This window comes from Triturus cristatus, chromosome 3_1, assembly GCF_964204655.1.
Source record: "Triturus cristatus chromosome 3_1, aTriCri1.1, whole genome shotgun sequence".
Classification (NCBI taxonomy): domain Eukaryota; kingdom Metazoa; phylum Chordata; class Amphibia; order Caudata; family Salamandridae; genus Triturus; species Triturus cristatus.
Genome location: NC_140583.1, coordinates 509,354,259 through 509,374,553, shown reverse-complemented (window position 1 = coordinate 509,374,553; position 20,295 = coordinate 509,354,259). Strand labels below are relative to the sequence as shown.

Here is a 20,295-nt window from a genome sequence, read left to right as displayed (position 1 = left end):
TTGTGATTTTCAAAGAACTCGCCCGCCAAACCACAGTTAATTCTAGGGTAAAGAAGGCACTAACATGAAATAATGAGATTGGTGATAAAAATCTCCTTCACTCGCTTTACCCCTTGTAGACTAAACATGTCCTCTCCTTCGTGAACTGTAAACGGGTTCAGACTCTCCACTTGACCCAAGCCATTTTCAAGATGTAATTGTACTGCAGCGACTCCCTTATTAATGCGTCTTTGAATAAAGCCTTAGAGCCTGATTTAGAGCTTAGCAGATGATGGACAGCCGCCAAATGATAGCAGATATAGTGGCTTCCCTCCGTAGAGTGTCTAAGGCATCCATGCATCTTAAATAGAGTGGAACGTTCTCCAAACTCGGAATAAGGCTCTTTGTTCCACCAGCCTTCATAGGGGGGCCTGGAGAGCACCACAGGGCTCGGCACTGAGTCCAGTACCACGTAACAGTTACATGGGCGTCTTGGCCAAACTAATATTTGATTTAGAGCTCAGTTTCCATGCATATGTAGATGTTACATTGATCTGTGTGTATATTGAGATCATGCGAGGCCCAATACAGCTCCTATTTGAAAATGTGCTTCGAAGCAATGCGTGAATAGATGCAGGCCATCTTTCAACTGCAGCTGGGCCAAAGTACTGTTTCCGCGCTGTTGCCAGATTCTCAACTTCTGTTCCACAGGCCTAGCTCCCTTACAGATGCATCCCTTCCAAAGATTCGGACGGGCTGCAGTGCCTTAAGAGTGGTAGTGGTCACACTCTGGAACTTCCTACCCATGGTTGAATGGGAGTGTGACTGTAATCCCAGTCTTTTGACCCACAAATCCTTAGGGTGAGCAGGTGCTCTACAATTAAACTACTTAACAAAAATAAGTGTAACCATTCCATCATCGAATGCATGGCAAAGTGGTGGCAACTAGCTTTCAACCTTCTGTTCCGTGTTGAAAACCTTTATCTGCCTGACAGCTGAAATGGTCCTACATATATTCATACATTCTGTACCTATTTACTATTGGCTAGTCATGAAGTGAGCTGTTTTGCACACTTTTCTATTCTCCTTGGGACGCTATCTAACAGGTACCACTGAATGGGATTTCTTTCCATGACCCACAACAATCCTCAGTTTGACCACTTCATCACTTTCCTGTGGTACATCTATGAAGCCCCTATTCTGACGTTTAGTGGTTTTCCTTCCTCCTAAAATTAAGCAAGAGCATGGCAATAACCACCTCCCAGTTACAAAATGTAGTGCTATTAAGTGTTTGGTAAAGTAGGGTTGTGGATCATTGTGCAGGGTAGTGAGAAAACATTCCCTTCACAACTACCCCTGTGTGTCCCAGTAGCATAACATGGCCGATATGAAGAACAGCAGTGTTTAGTCCCAGGCTATCTTTTGGGACATCCGTGATAACTGGGGTTTGGTACATTTATGTGCAAGCAAGTACTAAATGATTTTTTGTTTGACCCTTCTTACTGATGCAGGTTAGACTTCAGTTAGCCATTTATATTGTGTGTGTGTGAATCGGGAATGGTTAGCCTGTCTTTTAAAAATGTATGTGCATAGAACCTTTCTCCACGTTCCCAATGTTTGAAGGTGGATTGTATTTTTAATATATTAACGTCTATTGGATGAATAGTGAGGGTGCTCATTTAAAGGGTTGGAATTCCGCTACTTATTAGGAGCTAGTGAGAAGGGCCTCTCTTAATAATCCTGCAAGCATGATACCTTGAGTTTACCCACCAATGCGGGTTCTTGTGTAGCAGTGTAAGTAATTTGGCTGTGTACATGCATGGTGTTATGCAACATTGGTTGTAGTTGTATTGATTCCTAGAGATCTGACTCTATTGCTTTCTGATACCAATACAAGTGTGTCACTTAGTGACCTAATCACATCTCGACATTTACTAATGTTCAAAGTTCAAAACATGGAATTTTTAACCTGGCTACAAAGCTAAATTCTTTTTTACTCGCCATTTATTTCTAACATACATTCCCTAAGTCTTTCATTGGGGATATACCTTGTAATGCTAGTTTATGATAATTCTGAAAGAGATGTCTGGGTTTTAACCATAGGGAGAAGCTGTTTCATCTGTGTATTTTTGTCTGACTTCTTGTGCAATTGGTTCCATTGTGACATCAAATAGGAATCCCAGTATTGGATAACTCTTGTTCGCCTATCTACAAAGAAATGGTGACAGGAAATATTGTGTTAACTTTGATTTGTGTTAAGAGGATTACAATAGGCTACAGTAGATTTTATTACATTTGACACACACCAAATGTGTGGAAGAGTAGGAAAATTAAATCCCAACCAACTCTGCCAGTGCTTTTTCACCTTTAAACAAGCATTTGCAATGCAGTAGGTCTCACATTTTTTTGAGTTAGAGCTATTGGCTTTGCAATGTAAATGTTTTTTAACTTAAGACCATTACAGCGTATTGAAAAGTTTATATATGCAAAACAAAATCCGTTCTTTAGGAAGGCGGATAGGGAAAGAAAATGGTCTGTAAAGTAGGCGAGTGGGCTAAAAGGAGTGTTGTTTTGTCCCAGCAGGTGAGATGGTATGGAGTGGACGGGGTAGAAAGAGACTCCTTGTGCCCCCTAATCAGCAGAAAAGATACACAGCATCATGATGGTTTCACCTTTAGAGTAGAGTTGTGGGATTAGTGTTAGGTGCTGGCCTTACCTCAGGCAGGAAATACTTTGCAGGATAGATGAAGACCATGGTTCCTCCTTCTATGAAGGGAAATGGGCAGAGTAGTAGGGCCCAGGACCTTGGAAAAGCTGGAGAACGTGTTTGGTGCATTTATACAGTGTTGCGAATTAAAGGTTAAGGCGCCTGGATGCTTAAATGGGGAGGGAGTACTTTTAAAATAGAGAGTGTGGCGCCCCGCATTTGGACCGTGCTGGTGATTAAAAGTTAAGACATGTAGTTGCTTAAAGGTGAAGCAATTGATTTCAAACTTTAACCAAGCATGAAGCGCGGAGGCCGGCCATAAAGCAAGGAGGGAGTATCTTAAAAAGCAAAAGCGAGGCATCTATTATTGGGTGACGCGCTTAAGTCTGGAAAGTAGGCTGGGTTGGTAAGCGGGAGAGCTTGTAGTGACTGCAAACAAAACCAAATCATCCTATCGCCATGCTTTGTTGATAACGCACGGCATGCTGTGCTCACCAGGGCATAGCGGGTGCATGAGTGGCATGCAAAACAAAGGCACTTAGTCGTTTAAAGCAACTAATGTAAAAGTGTTACCATTGTATGAAGCGGGCGGCGTCTGTGAAGTAGCATAGTGTGCAGCAGTGGCAGCTCCTCCGCTAAGGCAGAGGAGGATTACCCCACTGCTTTAAGAGCAGTGCAGCAGAAAAATAAAATGATGATAATAACATAGTTATTATCATTTTATTTTTCACTTCGTGCGGGGCTAGATTTAGGGGAGAGGACTGGTTTCCCCACTCCAAGTGCGCAAACAGTCCTGCACGCTTTGCATCTTCCCCACCAGGCTTGCTTTACACAGCCTGGTGAGGAACATGCAACGCCTCAAAGTCCCTGTCTGAGCACCAAACCACGGGGCTCAGACCACTCACAGCGCTCATTGTAGCATTGTGATTGCCTAATGGGAGGGAGCATGTGTGCTTCCTGCTTCTTTCTGCTACGGAAGCAGAGGAGAGGGCGGCTTATGGGACTGAAGGGGAGAGACGGCCAGCAGCAAAAGGTAAGTGGATTTTTAAAATGTTTTTTGTCCCCCCGCCACCCCACCCCCTGCCAGCCGCCACTAGCGTGCAGGAGTGCCACACCATGCAAAACAAAGGTGCACGGTCGGTTAAAGCAACTCATTTAAAAGTGTTAGCAAGTATGAAGCGCAGCGGCCCGCCATGAAGCAGCATAGCATCTGCAGGACTGCCATGCAAAACTTAGGAACGGCACGTGGTCGCCTAAAGAGAAACTTAACTAATTTAAAAGTCTTACCAAGCATAAAGCGCGGCGATCAGCCTTGAAGCAGGAGGGGAGAGAGTATCTTCCAAAGATAAAGTGCGTCGTTCATGATCGAGCACCTCGCTGAGTCAGGAACATAGGGCAGGAGACCCTGTTGTGGCTGCAAAAGCAGCTAGGAGAATGTCATTTAAGAAAATAGTGTTCACAAACTGTAAATAAAACATACTGAGTAACAAGACATGTAACGGGGGCAGTCCTTATGGGAGGTTAAAACATCAGAAAAAGAGATACTAAGGAGGGACTACTAAACAAATTAGTCAATGAAAAGAAACCATTTCCAAAAGACAGTCAAAGGAGCCAATAAAATAAGTGGGTGTGAAAATGGGCAGAACTTGAAGCTTATATTCTGAATACAACACGTCTCGAAAAGACCATGCAAGCACTGCCTAGGCAAGACACAAACATACTTTTTTTTTTTCTTTTGTGCATAGGCTATGCTTTTATTGTTGATGTTTCCCCCCACCTTTCTATTGCTAATGAACACTTTGTGGTGATGTCGATCAATTCAGGAGAGAACATATTTCAGGCAACTGTCCAGAGGTGAAGAAAATATTGACATTATATTTCAGTAGGGTTATTGGCCTTTAAAAGGTACACATATGGGGGATCCTTGCCTGATTTAGCCAGTAGGGTCAGAGTCTACACTATAACCATGTTTTTCACTTGCCCAGTAGTGATCAAAGAATTGCAGGCTCTGACTCCTGAGTCTGCCAGCTGATTTCTATATAGTTCGTTGAATGATGCTGGAAAGGCGTCATAGCCCACGGCTTGTGTTTGTTCATTTGTTGATACCTTCCTTACTTCAGCTCAGAGACGGGAAGTTCCTGGTCTGTCAAACATTTTTCAGGTAGTTTACGGGGAGAGAGAGGGTTGATCACACGAAGGTTACTGAGCTGTGGGTTATGAATCCTGAATAAACTTGAGTTCGGACGTAAAAGAATTATCATGGCCTTAAATGTTCCAGCTTTTCGGACTGGAAGTGCCCCATGTAGTCTTTGATTTAATGAATCAATGCATATGTGTGTCTATAGACCATGTGAACTTGTAGCATGTACAATCTAGGTCATTTGTATGTTATTGTCAACTAAGGTAATTCTGAATACCTTGTAATATAAGAAGCCATCACAGGCATGTGTTAGAACACTCCGTGGAAGAGTCCAGTTCCAAATTCAAATTCCCCGATGCAATTATTTTTCGTTGGCTATTTTCTTTTTTGATAGAATATCTTTGTATTTGTATAGAAATACTGTATTCAGCCACAACCTTATGGTCTTAGGATGTTTTAGAACATGTTTTATTGTGCATACCTGAAATGGCACGGAAGAAGAAACTAGCATAGTGTCCTTCTATTCTGGTCCTTTGCCTGGTTACTTCTAATCGCCGGCCCCACCTTTTCATCACTGTCCTGTAGTGCCGTCAAGTGGCCACTTCATAGATGACGGGCAACTAAAGTTTAAAAAAAACTTTTATTGCGAAATCAACATCCTCCATTTTACAGCACTGAAGAGTACAGTGGCATAAACATGAGGAACTGACAGATCCACTTTCACACCTGTTGGGGGGAACTGTCCGACTGCTCAGTGAATTAAGTGCGTGTGTGCGCGTGCACTGAAGTGCACTACCTCCAACATTGGCGGGCAGATTCAGGTTGATTATAATGAATAACATTACGTTTGATCATCATAACAGCTCTTATGTGCAACACTATGAAATAGCAACAAAAAAAACCTCACAAATAAAAAAATATAAAAAAGTAGTATAATTTCCGTTTCCTGCTAGCGTTATCATCAGTGTCTAAAGTATTTTTTTTGTTTGTTTTTTTACTGCATATTCGAGAATACACGGGCATCACAGGAGCACACATCAGCACTTAGTCGCCAGACCATTAAGTATATTAAACAAAAGATCGTTAACCCCGGACCTTCAATGGATGATCATTAAATGTCTGACTGATAAAGTTAGTAAGGTATTGTAAGACAACATTAGTACAATTGTGTAATATGAAGGCGGAGACTAGACTCGAAGCTACCGAAAATGTAGACCTTCATTAACACATAGTTACAGGTGGCGGAGGGAAGAGTAGCTGCAATCTTTTGGTTAAATCCCATCAAAAGCAATACAAGGTCGCAGCCGAGCATTTGGACTGAAGCTGCACAACCCCTGCAACATTGCATCATGACACGGAGAGGGTAAGGGCAACGCAAAGACACAGGACCCAACCTAAGGTTTAAGGAGTTCTAAATATGATTTTCTTGATAAACAATATAGAAAATGAGGCTGCCCATGTCAGTCCAACTTTGCAGTCAGATATGTCTCTTTCTTACTCTTCAGATGAAAGAACCAGGCATTCTACCATTTAATGTAAAGAAGGACTGCACAATCTAAGAGGTAACTAGTTTACTCCATGCCCTTGCAGGCACAGCGCAGCAACTATCTAAACGGATATAGGGCCTCATGTACAAAGGCTTTTAGTGTTTGCAAACTCACTGCTTCAGCATATCCAAGGGTTTGCAACTGCTAAAAAAACTTTTTTTAAATGCTCTAAACCCATTAAACGATTTGTTTATTTTTTTTTAGTTGAAATCGTTAAATGAGGTTAGGATTAGGGATAGCTACTTTGGAGGTTCATATTAAGGGCGATCCTTGCAAATACTGATTTTTTTTTTTATAGTACCTATTAATGTTTTGCAACCGAAATCTGGTCCACGGAACCACTACTTACTGATAGAAAATGTTTGTAAAACTTTTACCAGGGCACCAGGTATAAATATTAGAACCTCAGACCTAACTCTTCTGTACATCTCTTGACCTTTGGATACTACAGAAGAAAGATTGCTGTGCTGCTTATGCTGCCAGAAGAACTGCTACTTTTCTGCTCTGCTACTCTGCTTGCTGAGAAGGAACACCGGACCTGCACCCCTCATCCCAGGCTGAAGTGACTCCAAGGGTCAGCTGACTGACCTCCTGCACTGAGCTTCAGAGACATAAGCTCTAGAGGCTCTCTCATCTACCCAGCTGAATTGCCAGCTGGACCTGCAACTGAACCTGGACCTGCCTGAGCCTTGCTGGCCTCTGCTGGAGTGAGTTCATGATTCCTAAGAGGTGCCCCTCATGTCCTAGACTCTTAATGTGGCATCAGTGGAACACTTTCCCCAAGAAAAGGAGAAATCCTGAGGTTTTCGGCTCTTTGCATCCACAAAAGGGCTGCTTTGTGCCAAGATCTTGCTGCTACCAATGCTTGGCTCCTGTGAATCTGACTCTTCACGCCAAAGTGACTGTCAGCTGTGCCTGGCAACACGAGACCTGTACTTTGCGCTACAGCATCGACAGCTTGTGGTGACAGCCAACTCGAAGTTCCAGCAACAACCGTCGGCGAAGCCCAACAGGATCTTCGTGCTACCTCGACGACTGCCAGTGCGCCCGCCCTGATCTTTGAGCTACATTGACGACCATTCATGTTGCTCTCCCTGCTCCTCGCATCTCCCACTTCTGTTTTCACTCTGGTTTTGACGGATCATGCCATCATTTTCTCATAAGAAGTACAGGCACTGCTTGCCAAAGGGGCAATATTTTCCCAGAGACAGACAGGGCGTAGGGATACTACTTTAGTTGCTTTCAGGTGCCCAAGATGGACTGCGGGCTGCAACCTATGACAGATCTTTGTTTCCTGAATACCCTCTTTCAGAAAGATAAATTCAACATTGGATGTTGTCTTTGGACTCGCAGGAACATATTTCCATGTGCCCATACTGCATTCCCACGTGGATTTCTTCCACTCAAATGTGGGGGAGGAATAATTCTTGTTCAACATCCTGCCCATCAGTCTCACATTGGTGCCCTCCCTCCTCCTTCCCACCGCCAGCAGGTCTTCAAGAAGACGATTGCAGAGTTTGTGGCTCATTTTTGCAGGACATGGGTTCAAATATTGCCTACCTCAACAACTAGCTGATGGCAGGCTTGCTAGAGTCAGTTGCGGACTATGTGCAGTGGAGAGAATTCCTTTTGTAGGGGCCATTCTGGACACAGTAACTTTCAAATCCTTTTCATCTCTGCAGATGGTCAAGTTATGATCCCTGTGTTTCTGGCTTGTTCCTTGGTTCTGACCCGGACAGTGAGACATCTTGGTCTCTTGGCCTAGTGAATCCGGTTGGTTGCTCATGCCCTTTGGCACATGTGAGCTCTGCATCAACCTCAATGGGCAGCACTGGGGTTGTCTATTGGACAACATCCGTGTGTCAGATGAGGCAGCCTGGTCCCTTTCATTGTGGATGAAGGATGCCAATCTAACTTGTAGCAGGCCATTCACCCTGCACTCTCCCAAGCTCCTGGTGATGATGGATACATCATCTCTGGGCTGGAGAGGCCACTTAGACATGGTGGAGATCAGAGGCATCTGGCTTCCAATGGGGTAGAGGCACCACATCAATCAGCTTGAGTTGCGTGCTATTCAACTGGCCCACAAGGCCTTCCTTCATTCCATCTGGGGCTGCCCTATTCAGGTTTGGACCAACAACATGACCTCTATGTGGTGCTATAAGAAGCATAGCAATATGGAGCCTCGGGTTGTGCTAGGAGGGGCTGAGAATGACATGCAGGGAAATCCTATGTAGGACCAGCTCAACAACCAGTTGCAGGCTCCCTGAAATCCAGGGTAGATGAACTCCAAAGACCTTAGCCAGCCATGAGTGGTGTCAGCACACACAGGTGGTCCAAGGCACATTGGCTAGATCTTTCTAGGGATACTGGGAGATGCAGTCCTCCTTTGTGGAACTTCAGTATCCTTTACATGATGCTGCGCCTGAGTTCTGAAGAAAGACAGGAGGGACAGGAATCAGCTGTTGCTAATATCCACAGAGTGGGCTTGTAGGGTCTGGTACTCCAAGCTGCTGAGTCTAAGCATCTGTCCTCCACTTCTTTTACTTTCATTGGAAAGAATTTGCTGTTTCAACAACTAAGAAAGCTTTCTGTACCTAACCTTCACAATATACACCATCGGGCATGGCGATTGAGTAGAACGAGCAGAGTTGCTTAGTGGAATTCATAGATGTGATTTTGGCCACTTACCAGGCATCCACAGAGTCAACATATTCTGGCCACTGGGAGGAGTCTGTGGCCTGGTGCGAGGACCATTGGGTCAGTCTGCTTCGGGCTAATCTTTCTGATGTACTTCTGTTTGTTCTGTCTTTGGTCCAGCAAGGTTTTGCTATGGGCACTGTTAAAGACTACTTCTCAGTCCTGCATTTTCCCTCTTTGTTCAAAATACTTACTGTGGTGCGAATTTGAAAGGGATAACCTACATGTTTCATCCTGCACCCTTTATTATAGTGCAGTGGTACCTTAACTCTGTCCTTACGCCATTAATGTACGCTTCTTTTGAACCCATGCACAGTTATTAATTGAGATTAGTAAACCCGTAAGATCATTTTGATCCTTGCAATCACTTCTCATGTTATGTCAGTGAGCCACAGACTCCGTCAGTGCAGTCTCCTTATACTAGTCGGCACTTTGGACTTGGGTATCCTTTCTTCTGAAAGTGGTGTTGCCCTTCCCTGTGGGTCAGTCCATTACACTTCCCGCTTTCATATCTCCAAGACCTCCCTCTAAAGGACTTCTTCGGTTGGACCCCAAGATAGCCCATAGCTTCTATATTGATCGGACTTAAGAGCACCAGCTGGACAACCAACTCTTCATGGGATTTACTGGTGTGAAGAAGGGAAGCGACAGCTCAAAAATGGACCCTCAAGATTCATTGCCCTCTTTATCAAGACATACTGCGGCTCGCCGAGAAGCAGCTCCCGGAACGCCTTTGGACTCTTTTCTCCACAGCCAAAGCTGCCAATGCAGCCTCCGCGATGAGTATTCCAGTCTGATACATGGGACGGCTGTACAAACCTTCACCGGCAATACTGTAGTGACTCTTGGGTCCGCACTGAGGGGGCTTCCTGATGTTATATCCACTCTTCATACACATCTCTGAGTGGGCACTGAATCTTTTCAAAAGCCGATGAATCTGTAGGAAGAAAAACCTACACAATGTTACTTGTCCTCAGTAAATATTTTTCTGATGAATACTCTAGCTCACCGCAGCTTCTTTTCTGACCTATCCTCCTTCTAGTTCTGTGGGGTGAGCTTCTGAAAAGTCGTAATGTCCCATTATACATTCGGCATAATGTCCAACTACTGATCCGTCAGTTGCTCTGTGTCTATGGGCATAGATTGTTGCCCTTACAAACTGACATCTGCACGCAGGGGTGGTGCTCCATGTTGTAACTTCCGGGGATGGGACAAGACTGCCATAGAACTCGATAACACCCCCTACTGGTGCTCCGAAGCTGTTGCAGGGAAGGTTTCTGGATCCAGTGAGGCACCTGAGAAAATGTAGTGGGTGAGGAATCTTTATTCGATAGATTGTCCATCAGCGAGAGCATTACGGAAGGTAAGTAACTTTCTTTTCTAGATATATAGTTTTCAAATGTTCATTCTGCCAACCAAGGGCGTCTATATGGTCACAGAGTTGGCAGAAGTGCATTTCTGTGCATAGCCCAAACCTACAGAATGTCATACGCATGCACTGCAACAGATCCCTTGCTGAACTTTTCTTTTTTGAATCTCCCCTTGCCCTCCTATCAGGTACAGATGAATCTTGTCTTATCACATACTCACAGGGTAATATGTCATAAACCTACATGCACAGTAATGTTCCAATACACTGCAAAGATGGGCTCTTGTTTAAGTAAAGCACCACACGAAGGCCACCTCATGTATTGCCTTTTCTCTCTCTTACAGATCAAACAATGGAGGTACCGGAAGCAGATCCCCCAGAAATGGATAGTCAGCAGGAAACAGAGGACTTTGAGGAGAACTCTTTTGGTTATGAAGAGGCGGGTAACGGTGCAGACGACAGTACAATTGCAGAGCAGGGCATGCAAGAAATGAACTATTACAATGTACTGTAGCCATAAAACCAGGCACCATCCCCCGGAGAAGAGGCGCTGCGTGGAGAAATGCACGATCTCATTAATGGATAGCTGTCATTTTTTTGTACTTCGGCTGTCAAGGAAACCTGCTGCTGTTCAGCTGTCATTCTTCTTGCTGTCAGTAGACATAATTATGGATGATTATTATAATGATACGTGAAAGGTAGACTGAACCCCTTGGTTCTGCCTTGGAGCGCTGACAGCTGGATCGTGTTGATGTAGGATATAAACAGCTTTGAGAGCCGGTGCCTGCGGGTTGTTGTACGGCCCCATGTCTCACTGGTCTGCGGGGGGATGTGATGTAAGGTGGGATGGTCATCTCAGGCCCTCCTGCTGACCTCTTGTTTCTGTGTCTTTGTAGTCATGCACTGAGAGTCTGAGACCCTGCTTTCTGTTCACAGTCTGTCTTTCCTAGGCGGTCTTCAGCCATTCATAGGAAGGATGTTGCTGAAATCTGCAATCTAGGATTCCTGCAAGGATGTGTTCACCACTCACTATGTCTGTGTGAATCCATGTTTTGGACAATTTGTTTTAGTTACTCAAATCAGTTGTTTCCCTCTTTTGCGGATGTTGGTTGCTGAATGTATTTCCACATCGCACTGACCTAAGAAACGCACCATGCTAGTGAGTGAGCTCGTTTTACTTGCATCAAACAGTCAAAGTGCAGACTATAGGGATAAAATCACTTCACCCCACCCCGGCCTGTCCTAGATTCTCCTTAGCTTTGTCTCATGGGAGCCAGCATTAGAGGACTGGACAGGCCATATGGCCCCGCATTGTGCCCTACTGTACGATAGACATATACAGGTCTCTCCTCCTGATAGAATACTTGAAAGCACACGAGAAGGAACATGCAGTTGTGTTTATTTTATTGCAAATCGTGATGAGTTGTGCTCTACCTCCTGACCTGTCATTTGTCGCTGTTGGTGATTCTTGTATCCTTGGCACTGTGGTCTTCGGTTTCTTTTCTGTAGCAAGTCGGATCCAACAAGCCAGAGGATTTACTGTAAACAGTTTACTATATGCATTCATTAGTGCGTTCCCAATAGCTGTGAAAGTCTAAAGTGTATCTTGCCAGTAGTCAACATGGTGAGGCTATGTTACTGTGAATAGAACCTGTGCTCCAGCTTAAACACCAATCACGTTTTGATCTTTCCCTGGCCAAGATGGAAATGTATTGTTTGCTACTCGGGAGCAGAGCGTGCAGGCATCACCACTTGTTTCTGATCCAGGTGACTCAGCCGTAGACCGCCTGTTGTATTGTTCCATCTGCGGACACACTGGGTTGAATTGCTATAACCATTGCCTTGAACTGTATTTTATTTTTTCTGGATTTTTTTCGCATACATTTTGTTCTGCCTATCGTTGAAAGAAATTAGTCTGTTTGTAAAAATGTTTATAGACCTGAGTTGCAATATATTTTTCGCTATTATTTTAAAAGAAAGAAATAGAATTAAATCCATTCCCCAAAATTGTGAATTACATTTCTGGAGCGGATGTAAGCTTGATGACCTGGGAAATGACTATAATATTTCCCTCTTGTGTTGTGGGTTAGTGTGTGTGAATATATAGAGATACAGTTTATTTTCCAATGTACTTCACTCTTTAGTGAGCGATTTGCAAGAGTTATACAGCCCCATTTCTTATTGAATAGTTTATTGCGATAATGTGGAATTACACTGTCTATTACTGCATATGTTGTTTATGCCAGGTTGTGTAAAATGCTACTAATCCGGTATTTTTAACATGGCGTTAAATAAAATTATCTCTGGGTTTAAGGCACCAGGCTATACATGAGCAGATATTCGAGCACCTTGGTGTGCAAAAAATTCCCAACAACTAAGTGACCAGCTGTATTTGAGCCAAAAGTGGAACAACATGCATCTCTTGTGTAAAATGATGGCAGCCTATTAAATTTTACAGTCATTTGGTCAGACCTTTTAAAGTACAAACAGTTTGAAGCGAAGAACTTCGTAACCTCACAGAGTTAGTATATTATTTAAAGAAAAAACTAAAATATTTGACAAATGTAGGTGTTTTGAACATAACTTTCTTTTTTGTCTGTTGGCACATTGATTTCTATGTTTTCTCTGAATTTACTGTGATTAACGCAAGGATTGTGTATATTTATGTAATAGAAGCAAATGTGAAAAGATTCTGAATGGTGTTAGAACTTTGGGTTTGGACTGCAACACAGACTTTCCTTCCCACCGACACCATGGGCGCACCAAAGATAGATTTTCTGTCACTACCAAATGAGCATTGTGATACGGTGGTCAGGAGCGATAGGCAAAAATACTGCTTGTGGCAAGTGGAAATGTGTTATGTACAAAGGGACCAGGAGAAAATGTCCTCTTTTTCCTGGCATAGTCTGAGGTAAACCCACTGTCCGCATTCTTTTTCCTTGTGTGGACTCAAAACTCCTCCACCTTATGCTGGTGACAAGTTCTACACTTGGAAATCCGCTGATAAGACCACAGTAAATAAGAAGGTGCTAAAGCCCAGCTTGAACCTGGAGATTATTAGTAAAGAGTACAAAGCCAGGCGGCGTAGTCTAGATTAGATTGGTGGTGAGGAATGGGTATCCAGATTCACCATACTAACAAGGTACTCCAGAGACTATGTGCTCCAAGATATACCCAACAGCTTACAAAGACTCCTCCATCACTAGCTCAGAACTCTACTCTTGGTCATAGTAAATTGCACCCCCAAAGTATACAGTGCAAATTAAAAGCAGTGTGCATTTACTGTGAGGAGGATGAATTCTGTAGCAAGAACCAAAGTGCCTTTTTTCGCATACCAAAACGCATCAAAGTAAAATGTACATGCTAACCCCTCGTTGGTGAATTTTCTATGCCAAAAATGTGACCTATTAATGCACTGGTTTATAGCAGTTGCTGTTCAATGTCAATAAACCTCAAAGTCTTATGGTTTCCTAACACAGAAAAGCAACTGAACACAAAAGCATCATAAATTCTTATGGGACGTTATCTCCTTCACCCCAAATGTTGCATCATATATAATTCATATGTGCCACAAGGCAGGAAGGACAAACACATCATCCCATGTGGGTAATAGCTGCAAAAACGTTCAGCTTCCATATTTTTGTCAGTCTTTCACAGAATGCTAAGAAACGTATGTGGGTTAAATACTGTGCAAAATTAGAAAGCCAAAGATTGTGTTCAGTCCTTATGCAGAGAAATAGGAAAGCTCTAACCCGGGCGTTAAATGTGGTAGAAAGGGCACAATGTCCTTGACGTCTTTGGTTTGGTTGATGGAGCCACTTTTATGTCATCCGATTTATTCACAGTGTTAATTCGTTGAGTAAATTCGTGTTGTTCCCTATGATTGGGACTTGGAGAAGTACTCTTGGACATGTATTTAGAACTTTCCATCCGTTTCAACAGCCCTTGCCTCAAGTCTGTTTAGCTGAGTGTGATCCATTCGCTGCAGAAATCTATCTAAAAACTGTTGTGACAGGTTCGGGTCCCAGCAGGGTGAACACCAGCCTCCATCCACTTACCTTTGAGCGGAGCAGTAGCAGCACACCTTATGCGGAAGTTCACGACAGCAAACTTTCTTAAAAGTGGGAAGCACAATTGAAGTTTTGCTACCTTGAACAAGCTGCATACGCTTCTGAATAGATGCACTGAGGCACAGATGCATGTATTCTCAAGGCTTATGGAGAAAGCATACCGTCTGGATGGACAGACAGAAAATGTAGTTCCGTTTAGACATGCTCAATCACCCTAACCAAGTTAAGCCATTTGAAGACCAGAAAATTATCTTTTTTTTAAAAACTAAACTACAACAATCCATCGATATAAAACTATTGACCTGCCATCCATAATCGGACAGTAGTCTGCTTGGAGTAAAACTTAAAGTTTCCAGCATTAGAATGTTCATTTTAAAAGTCAGGACACTGCCCCCTTCCAGACTGCTCTGACCTGACGCGTGCCAGGGCATCTGGAGCACCCATGGGTCCTCCGTTTGCCAATCCTAATTGAGTGTTGATAGTAATGATGTCACAAATAACCTTGACAAAATAGTTAAGATAAGTCTCTCAAGAAGGAAAAGACATCAGTCACCCTAAACAAAGTCAGCTGATTCCCATACCCAGGAACAAACAACACCGCCACTTCCCCTGCTACACTCCTGCATTTACTTATGTTTACTGTTGACTTTCCTTCTCATGATGTACCCATATCCCCTTACATCTAGGAAAACACACACTCGCATATTTATATTAGGTAGGAAAACCGTATTGATTAAAATGGCACCCAGGTGGTGAGCTCAATTACAAAGGGTGTGGGAACTGTACAATGATAGGTTTCACCTGCCGTGTACGATTGGTCATATTAACCTACTGCTGGGAGGGAAGGCCAATTCCCGTTGAGCACATCTCTTTGGCAAGGACGATGTTGTTTACCAGTGTTCCTTTGGATGATGTTCGCATACGTTGAATTGTAGAGCTCTGTGATTTGGTTTATTTTGTTGGAAGTGGAAGTCATGAATGCAGGAAAAGGGGAAAATGTACCTAATTCACTGTGCTAATCTGATATAATACTATTTGGTAGCTTGATGGGCAGCTGATTCTTTCGCTTGGTTTTTGCATACATAGAGCTGGCTTGTTATATTTTGAAAGACTATCACATGGTGGGGAATGGTCATGGCGGTGCTTAGGTAGAAGGTGTCGCGGGTGAAAGTACTGTTGGCCTTTATGATGGTTTTCCACCAATATCTTAATAGTTGCAGTAGACTTCATGGAATACGAAGGCTGAAGGAGCTAATCTTTCTATTTATAGATTGGTGCACTCATCAAAAAGCTCTCGAGGCAGCTTTGGGGTGCTCATTATTGTAAAGTTGGGAGACAAATTGAGAAAACGTTGGTATGATTGTTTACTAGACTTGCTGTTTGTTCTTCGTTTATTGCATAAACCTAGTACTGTAGCGTTCCAGGCAAGGGGAAATCTACATTTCCATGCAATTACAGTTGAATTTTGTATTTATTTCTTTTTTTGTTTGCATACCATTAAGATTTGTATGTATGTATATATATATATTGTTTTTTTGTTTTTTTTTAAGGGGTGGAGGTTCTTCCATTTCATGTTTGACCAGTGTTGTAAATTCTGAACTGCTGACAAAAAGATATTTTTGTTTTAAATAACGTGATCAAAGTTTCTTTGAAGTATCTCGTACTCTTGAAGCAACACGTTATTTAGTGTTCTCCGAGCATCACAACTATTGAAAATTAGAAATTGCATAGCAAACTCGTGCATTTACATCCCAATCAACAAAATGCAACTTGGCAGGAAAGATTTTGTTTCAAGTACCTAGAGTTCCACACACTGAATGAATTCATAATGTCAAGGTGAACACAAAAGCATCATCCGAGGCGTGTGAAGTAGGTCCTGTCTCCTACTTGGTCAGCATTCTCTTTCACTTTTAAGATCTATGTTGAGTGATTGTAGTCATGCCCCACCGTCCTGGATTAGTCAACTAAGGGTTTACCATATTAATGCTTCACACAGGCATTCTGCTTTAGGGTCTTTTTTCACCTTGAGACTTTCAACACTTCAGATATAGTTTTTTTTAGGTCTTTTCCTACTAAACAGCACCCCCCATACTTACTTTTGGTTGGCTTTGTCACTCTCGTTTGGTTGTCTCTTTTTCATTAGCTTGTATGGGCTTTACTTTCTCTTCTTATGGTTGTCTATTTCCTGGGGCATTGTCGCATTTCTTGTGTCCTTCCACTGCTTTTTCAGGAGCTATATTTTTTTCCTTTTTGTTTATGCAGTCCACCAGAGTGCATGTGTTTTCCAGCTGTCTCCCTTGTGTACTTTTACCACACTTGTGTTACTATTTCTCTGCCAATGCACTTCCCCCTCACCTGCTTTGCTTTCTTGCATGTATGCTTCGCCCTCTTCCCCCCCCCCCCAGTTCCTAGTTGATCTCTAATCGGTTTGTTTTTACCCTCCCTTGCTCAATGTTGCTTTCCCCTGCTTCACGTTACTCTGTTTGCTTCCCCCACATGCACCCCATAATGCTTTTTCCCAAACCATGCCCATGTTGCTTTCTTCCACCAATGCCTCCGCGTTGCTTCCCCCACTTGCATCCTCATGTTGCTTGCCTCCCAGTCATGCCTCAGTATTGCTTCTGCCCGCTCCCTGTAGTGCTTTCTTCCCTGCTTCGCCTCAGCCCATCCATTCACCCTACTTTTAGCAATTTTTGTAAATTTATGTACAACTTTACTTTTTACATGTTTTTTTTTTATTTACAGCTTCAAATTTCTATCAGTAAACAAAGAGGAAAAAGCATTTGCACCATTTTGTAGCGGTGCACATGCTTGTTGCACGCGCCCACATAATGACGTGGCTGACCTCATCATAGGCTTGCTGTTCTCTCTGTTTTGACCATGCTGCACAGCATCCGGGACGCTGTACAGCATGGCTAAAACCATTGGAAAAGCCAATAGGTCCCAAAACCGAGACATATTGGATTTGCCAATGTTTGTTTAATGCCATAGTGCAACATCTCCTTCTTCTACCTTTGCCGCACCCACTGCAATTTTACCTAGGTAAATGTCAGCAGATGAAACGTTTTAAAATTCAGCAGCGGAAAAATGCTTTGTGTTTTAGCGCACTGAGCACCAAAACCCACATTATGATCCATATTGATGTCAATAATCGTAATTGGGTGCTATTTATCGCACCTAATAAATTGTGATCCCTGTGATGTCATAATATACGGGCCTTAGAGCTGGTTACCTCACAGTCTGAGGCCTTTATACATATATAAACACAGGCTCACCATGTCACCCATGCTCTGGCTGCCCCAAAGCACCTGCTCTTAAAAGCCTACCTCTTAGACGTCATGACACATGCCGCACCTCACCCATGTCATTGTGGAAGATTCTGTGTTTGATGTATGGAACGAGTGTGAGTGCTTTACAGTCAACATGAAAACCGACCCTCGGCCCTAACTCGGACTCCTTTTAAAAACAAACACCCCGAATCCTCTCCAGCACCACGTTGTGCGCATTCCATGTCATGTGCCGTATTTAATGCACGAGGAGTATCTCCCTGCCGCTGTTCCTTGATTTCTGTGTTGACTGTGACTGTACTATCATTCGTGACCAGGCCCTCATACGTCATACCCATTTATGGCAACTGTGAGAGCAGCAATGTCAGACACGCCCCTGGCACAGATTTTACCCTGTGTGAATCTCATCTTGATTTCGACGTCAAAATATTATACAGAAAAGCTTTAAAGACCCAAGAATGATTTCTTTGCCCTGTTAACTCATGCCTAATGTTATACTGGAAAGCAGCACTGTCCGGTTTTAGGTGTAACCAGTGAACATGTAAATAACTTGAGTTTTAATAGCATTGGGTGCAAGGCTTTCTCATGAATATTCATACTGCACACCTGGATTACCCCAGAGGATTCGGCCCCCCAGGACCATCAGGAGGTGAACTGAGATGTAGAGATATAGGGGATTCTATGTTTTTTTTCTTCACTCCAAATATCAAAGTAATGAATTGTAAAATACGAAGTTAGATCCGTGGTGGTGTGAAACGTTGTCTGCTCCCACCATGCTGCATCATTATTTTTGTATTTATGTGAAGTGTTCTACACGCGTGTTCAGCCCTCTGGGATTAAATACCGCAGCACAGGTGCAATACTTACCGTACAGCCCCTCATTGCCGTAAGAGTGAACATACTTACCTTGAAAGACTGAAAAGGGAAAACTTCAATCCAAACCACCGTATTTTCACAGTTTCATGCCTAGTGTAAAACCAGTGCCACTCGTGCAAAGCTCTACTGTGTCCTTATTTTTCTGTTGAAGAAGGTTTTGTTTACTGAGCAATAATTCTAAATAAATGAATGAAATATTCTTCTGAATTGTGGCATTCCTGCTTTATTTTTTTTATAAATCTAGTCTCATGTCGGCAGCACCGCTTTCTCAAAACTATTCAAGAAACCTTTGAGCAGTAAAATAAACAAATGTGTGGTGTAAATAGAGTGACCCAATGTAAGATGCCATTGCGCAAGTGTGACATAATTACAATAATCAACTCCGTACGAACTATTAGTTTTTGGGGACAGGCAGGTTCAGACGTGGGGCGGGCAAGGTGTGCAATAATATTTACTTGCAAGAGGCCATACTTTACCCAAGTTTCAAAAAACGATATATATCTCATTGTGCTTTCCCCGTGAATAACTCGCTGCTAATTCTTTGAGACACCCAGGAGGGGTTCCATGCAAGAGCCATTGGAAGTACTTTAATGGAGGAGCCAAGATTTCCAGGATTGAAGATTTTTGACAAGTAATAAAGCCACCACCCTCATGTCTGCCTTGCTTGTTACAGTTCTTACACGTGAAACAATACCTACCTGGCAGTCCACCTGTACACCCCCCCCACAAGAACAAAGCACATGAACTACAAAATCCTGCATCAACAAGAATAGAATAAACAAGCATTTACAATGCAATGGTCTCGGCATTGGTAAAGTTAGAGCTATTGGCATTGCTCATGACATTATTTTTGTTTATGTTTTTGTTTTTAAAACATTTAAAGAAACGGCATTGGTATTTACAATGTCAATAGCTTAATCACTCTCAAATGCGAGACCTATTGCATTTGCACCCACACACAGAGCCACCTACACACACACACTGATTAAGCTATTGACATTGTAAATAACAATGCCGTTTCTTTACATGTTTCAAAAACAAAAATAATGTCATGAGCAATGCCAATAGCTCTAACTTTAACAATGCCGAGACCATTGCATTAACCTTAGGTTTTCATTGGGATAGAGAAGGCAAGTCCCATCCGCTGAGAAAATACAATGTGTATTCATGAACCTTGAGTTCCGATCCCAGCTTCCCACTTAACAACATTGTGTGATCCTAGGCAAACCACTTTAATTCTGCGCCTAATCTTATCTAAGACTCAAATATGAGTTCACTTAAAAAATATCCAGTTTAAATTGTGTGCTATATGAAAACAACACTTACTTAAGGAATAATTGACGGTCATGTGATCTACATACAACATTATTTTTCATATAGACTGCATGGAACAGACTGACATCTCAAGGTTTACTCGTGACAGTGCTGTCAGGGCATTGCACGTGGGAAACGGTCCTTTCACCTGATGGCAACACAGCTCACTATCGTGAAACACAAGCGTTCAAGAAATCGTCTTTGTGTGACAGGAACGACCCTTTCTCTTCGTTTGCTGTATTTTTTTATTTTTACCCGTTTGAAAGCTCGGCTCGAACTTTGGTCCTTAGAACCAAGTCTGGCTCG

General features: G+C 42.9%; 1 protein-coding gene across 1 annotated transcript in view; it reads left to right on the top strand.

The window, feature by feature from the left end:
- Window positions 1-18,882, top strand: part of ZNF710 (zinc finger protein 710) — a 207,583-nt gene extending 188,701 nt beyond the window's left edge. Inside the window, exon 5 of the mRNA XM_085644410.1 lies at window positions 10,787-18,882. Within this exon, the coding sequence (XP_085500536.1) occupies window positions 10,787-10,956 (170 nt within the window). The 3' untranslated portion in view covers window positions 10,957-18,882. The remainder of the gene's footprint in view (window positions 1-10,786) is intronic.
- Window positions 18,883-20,295: the final 1,413 nt, after the last annotated feature.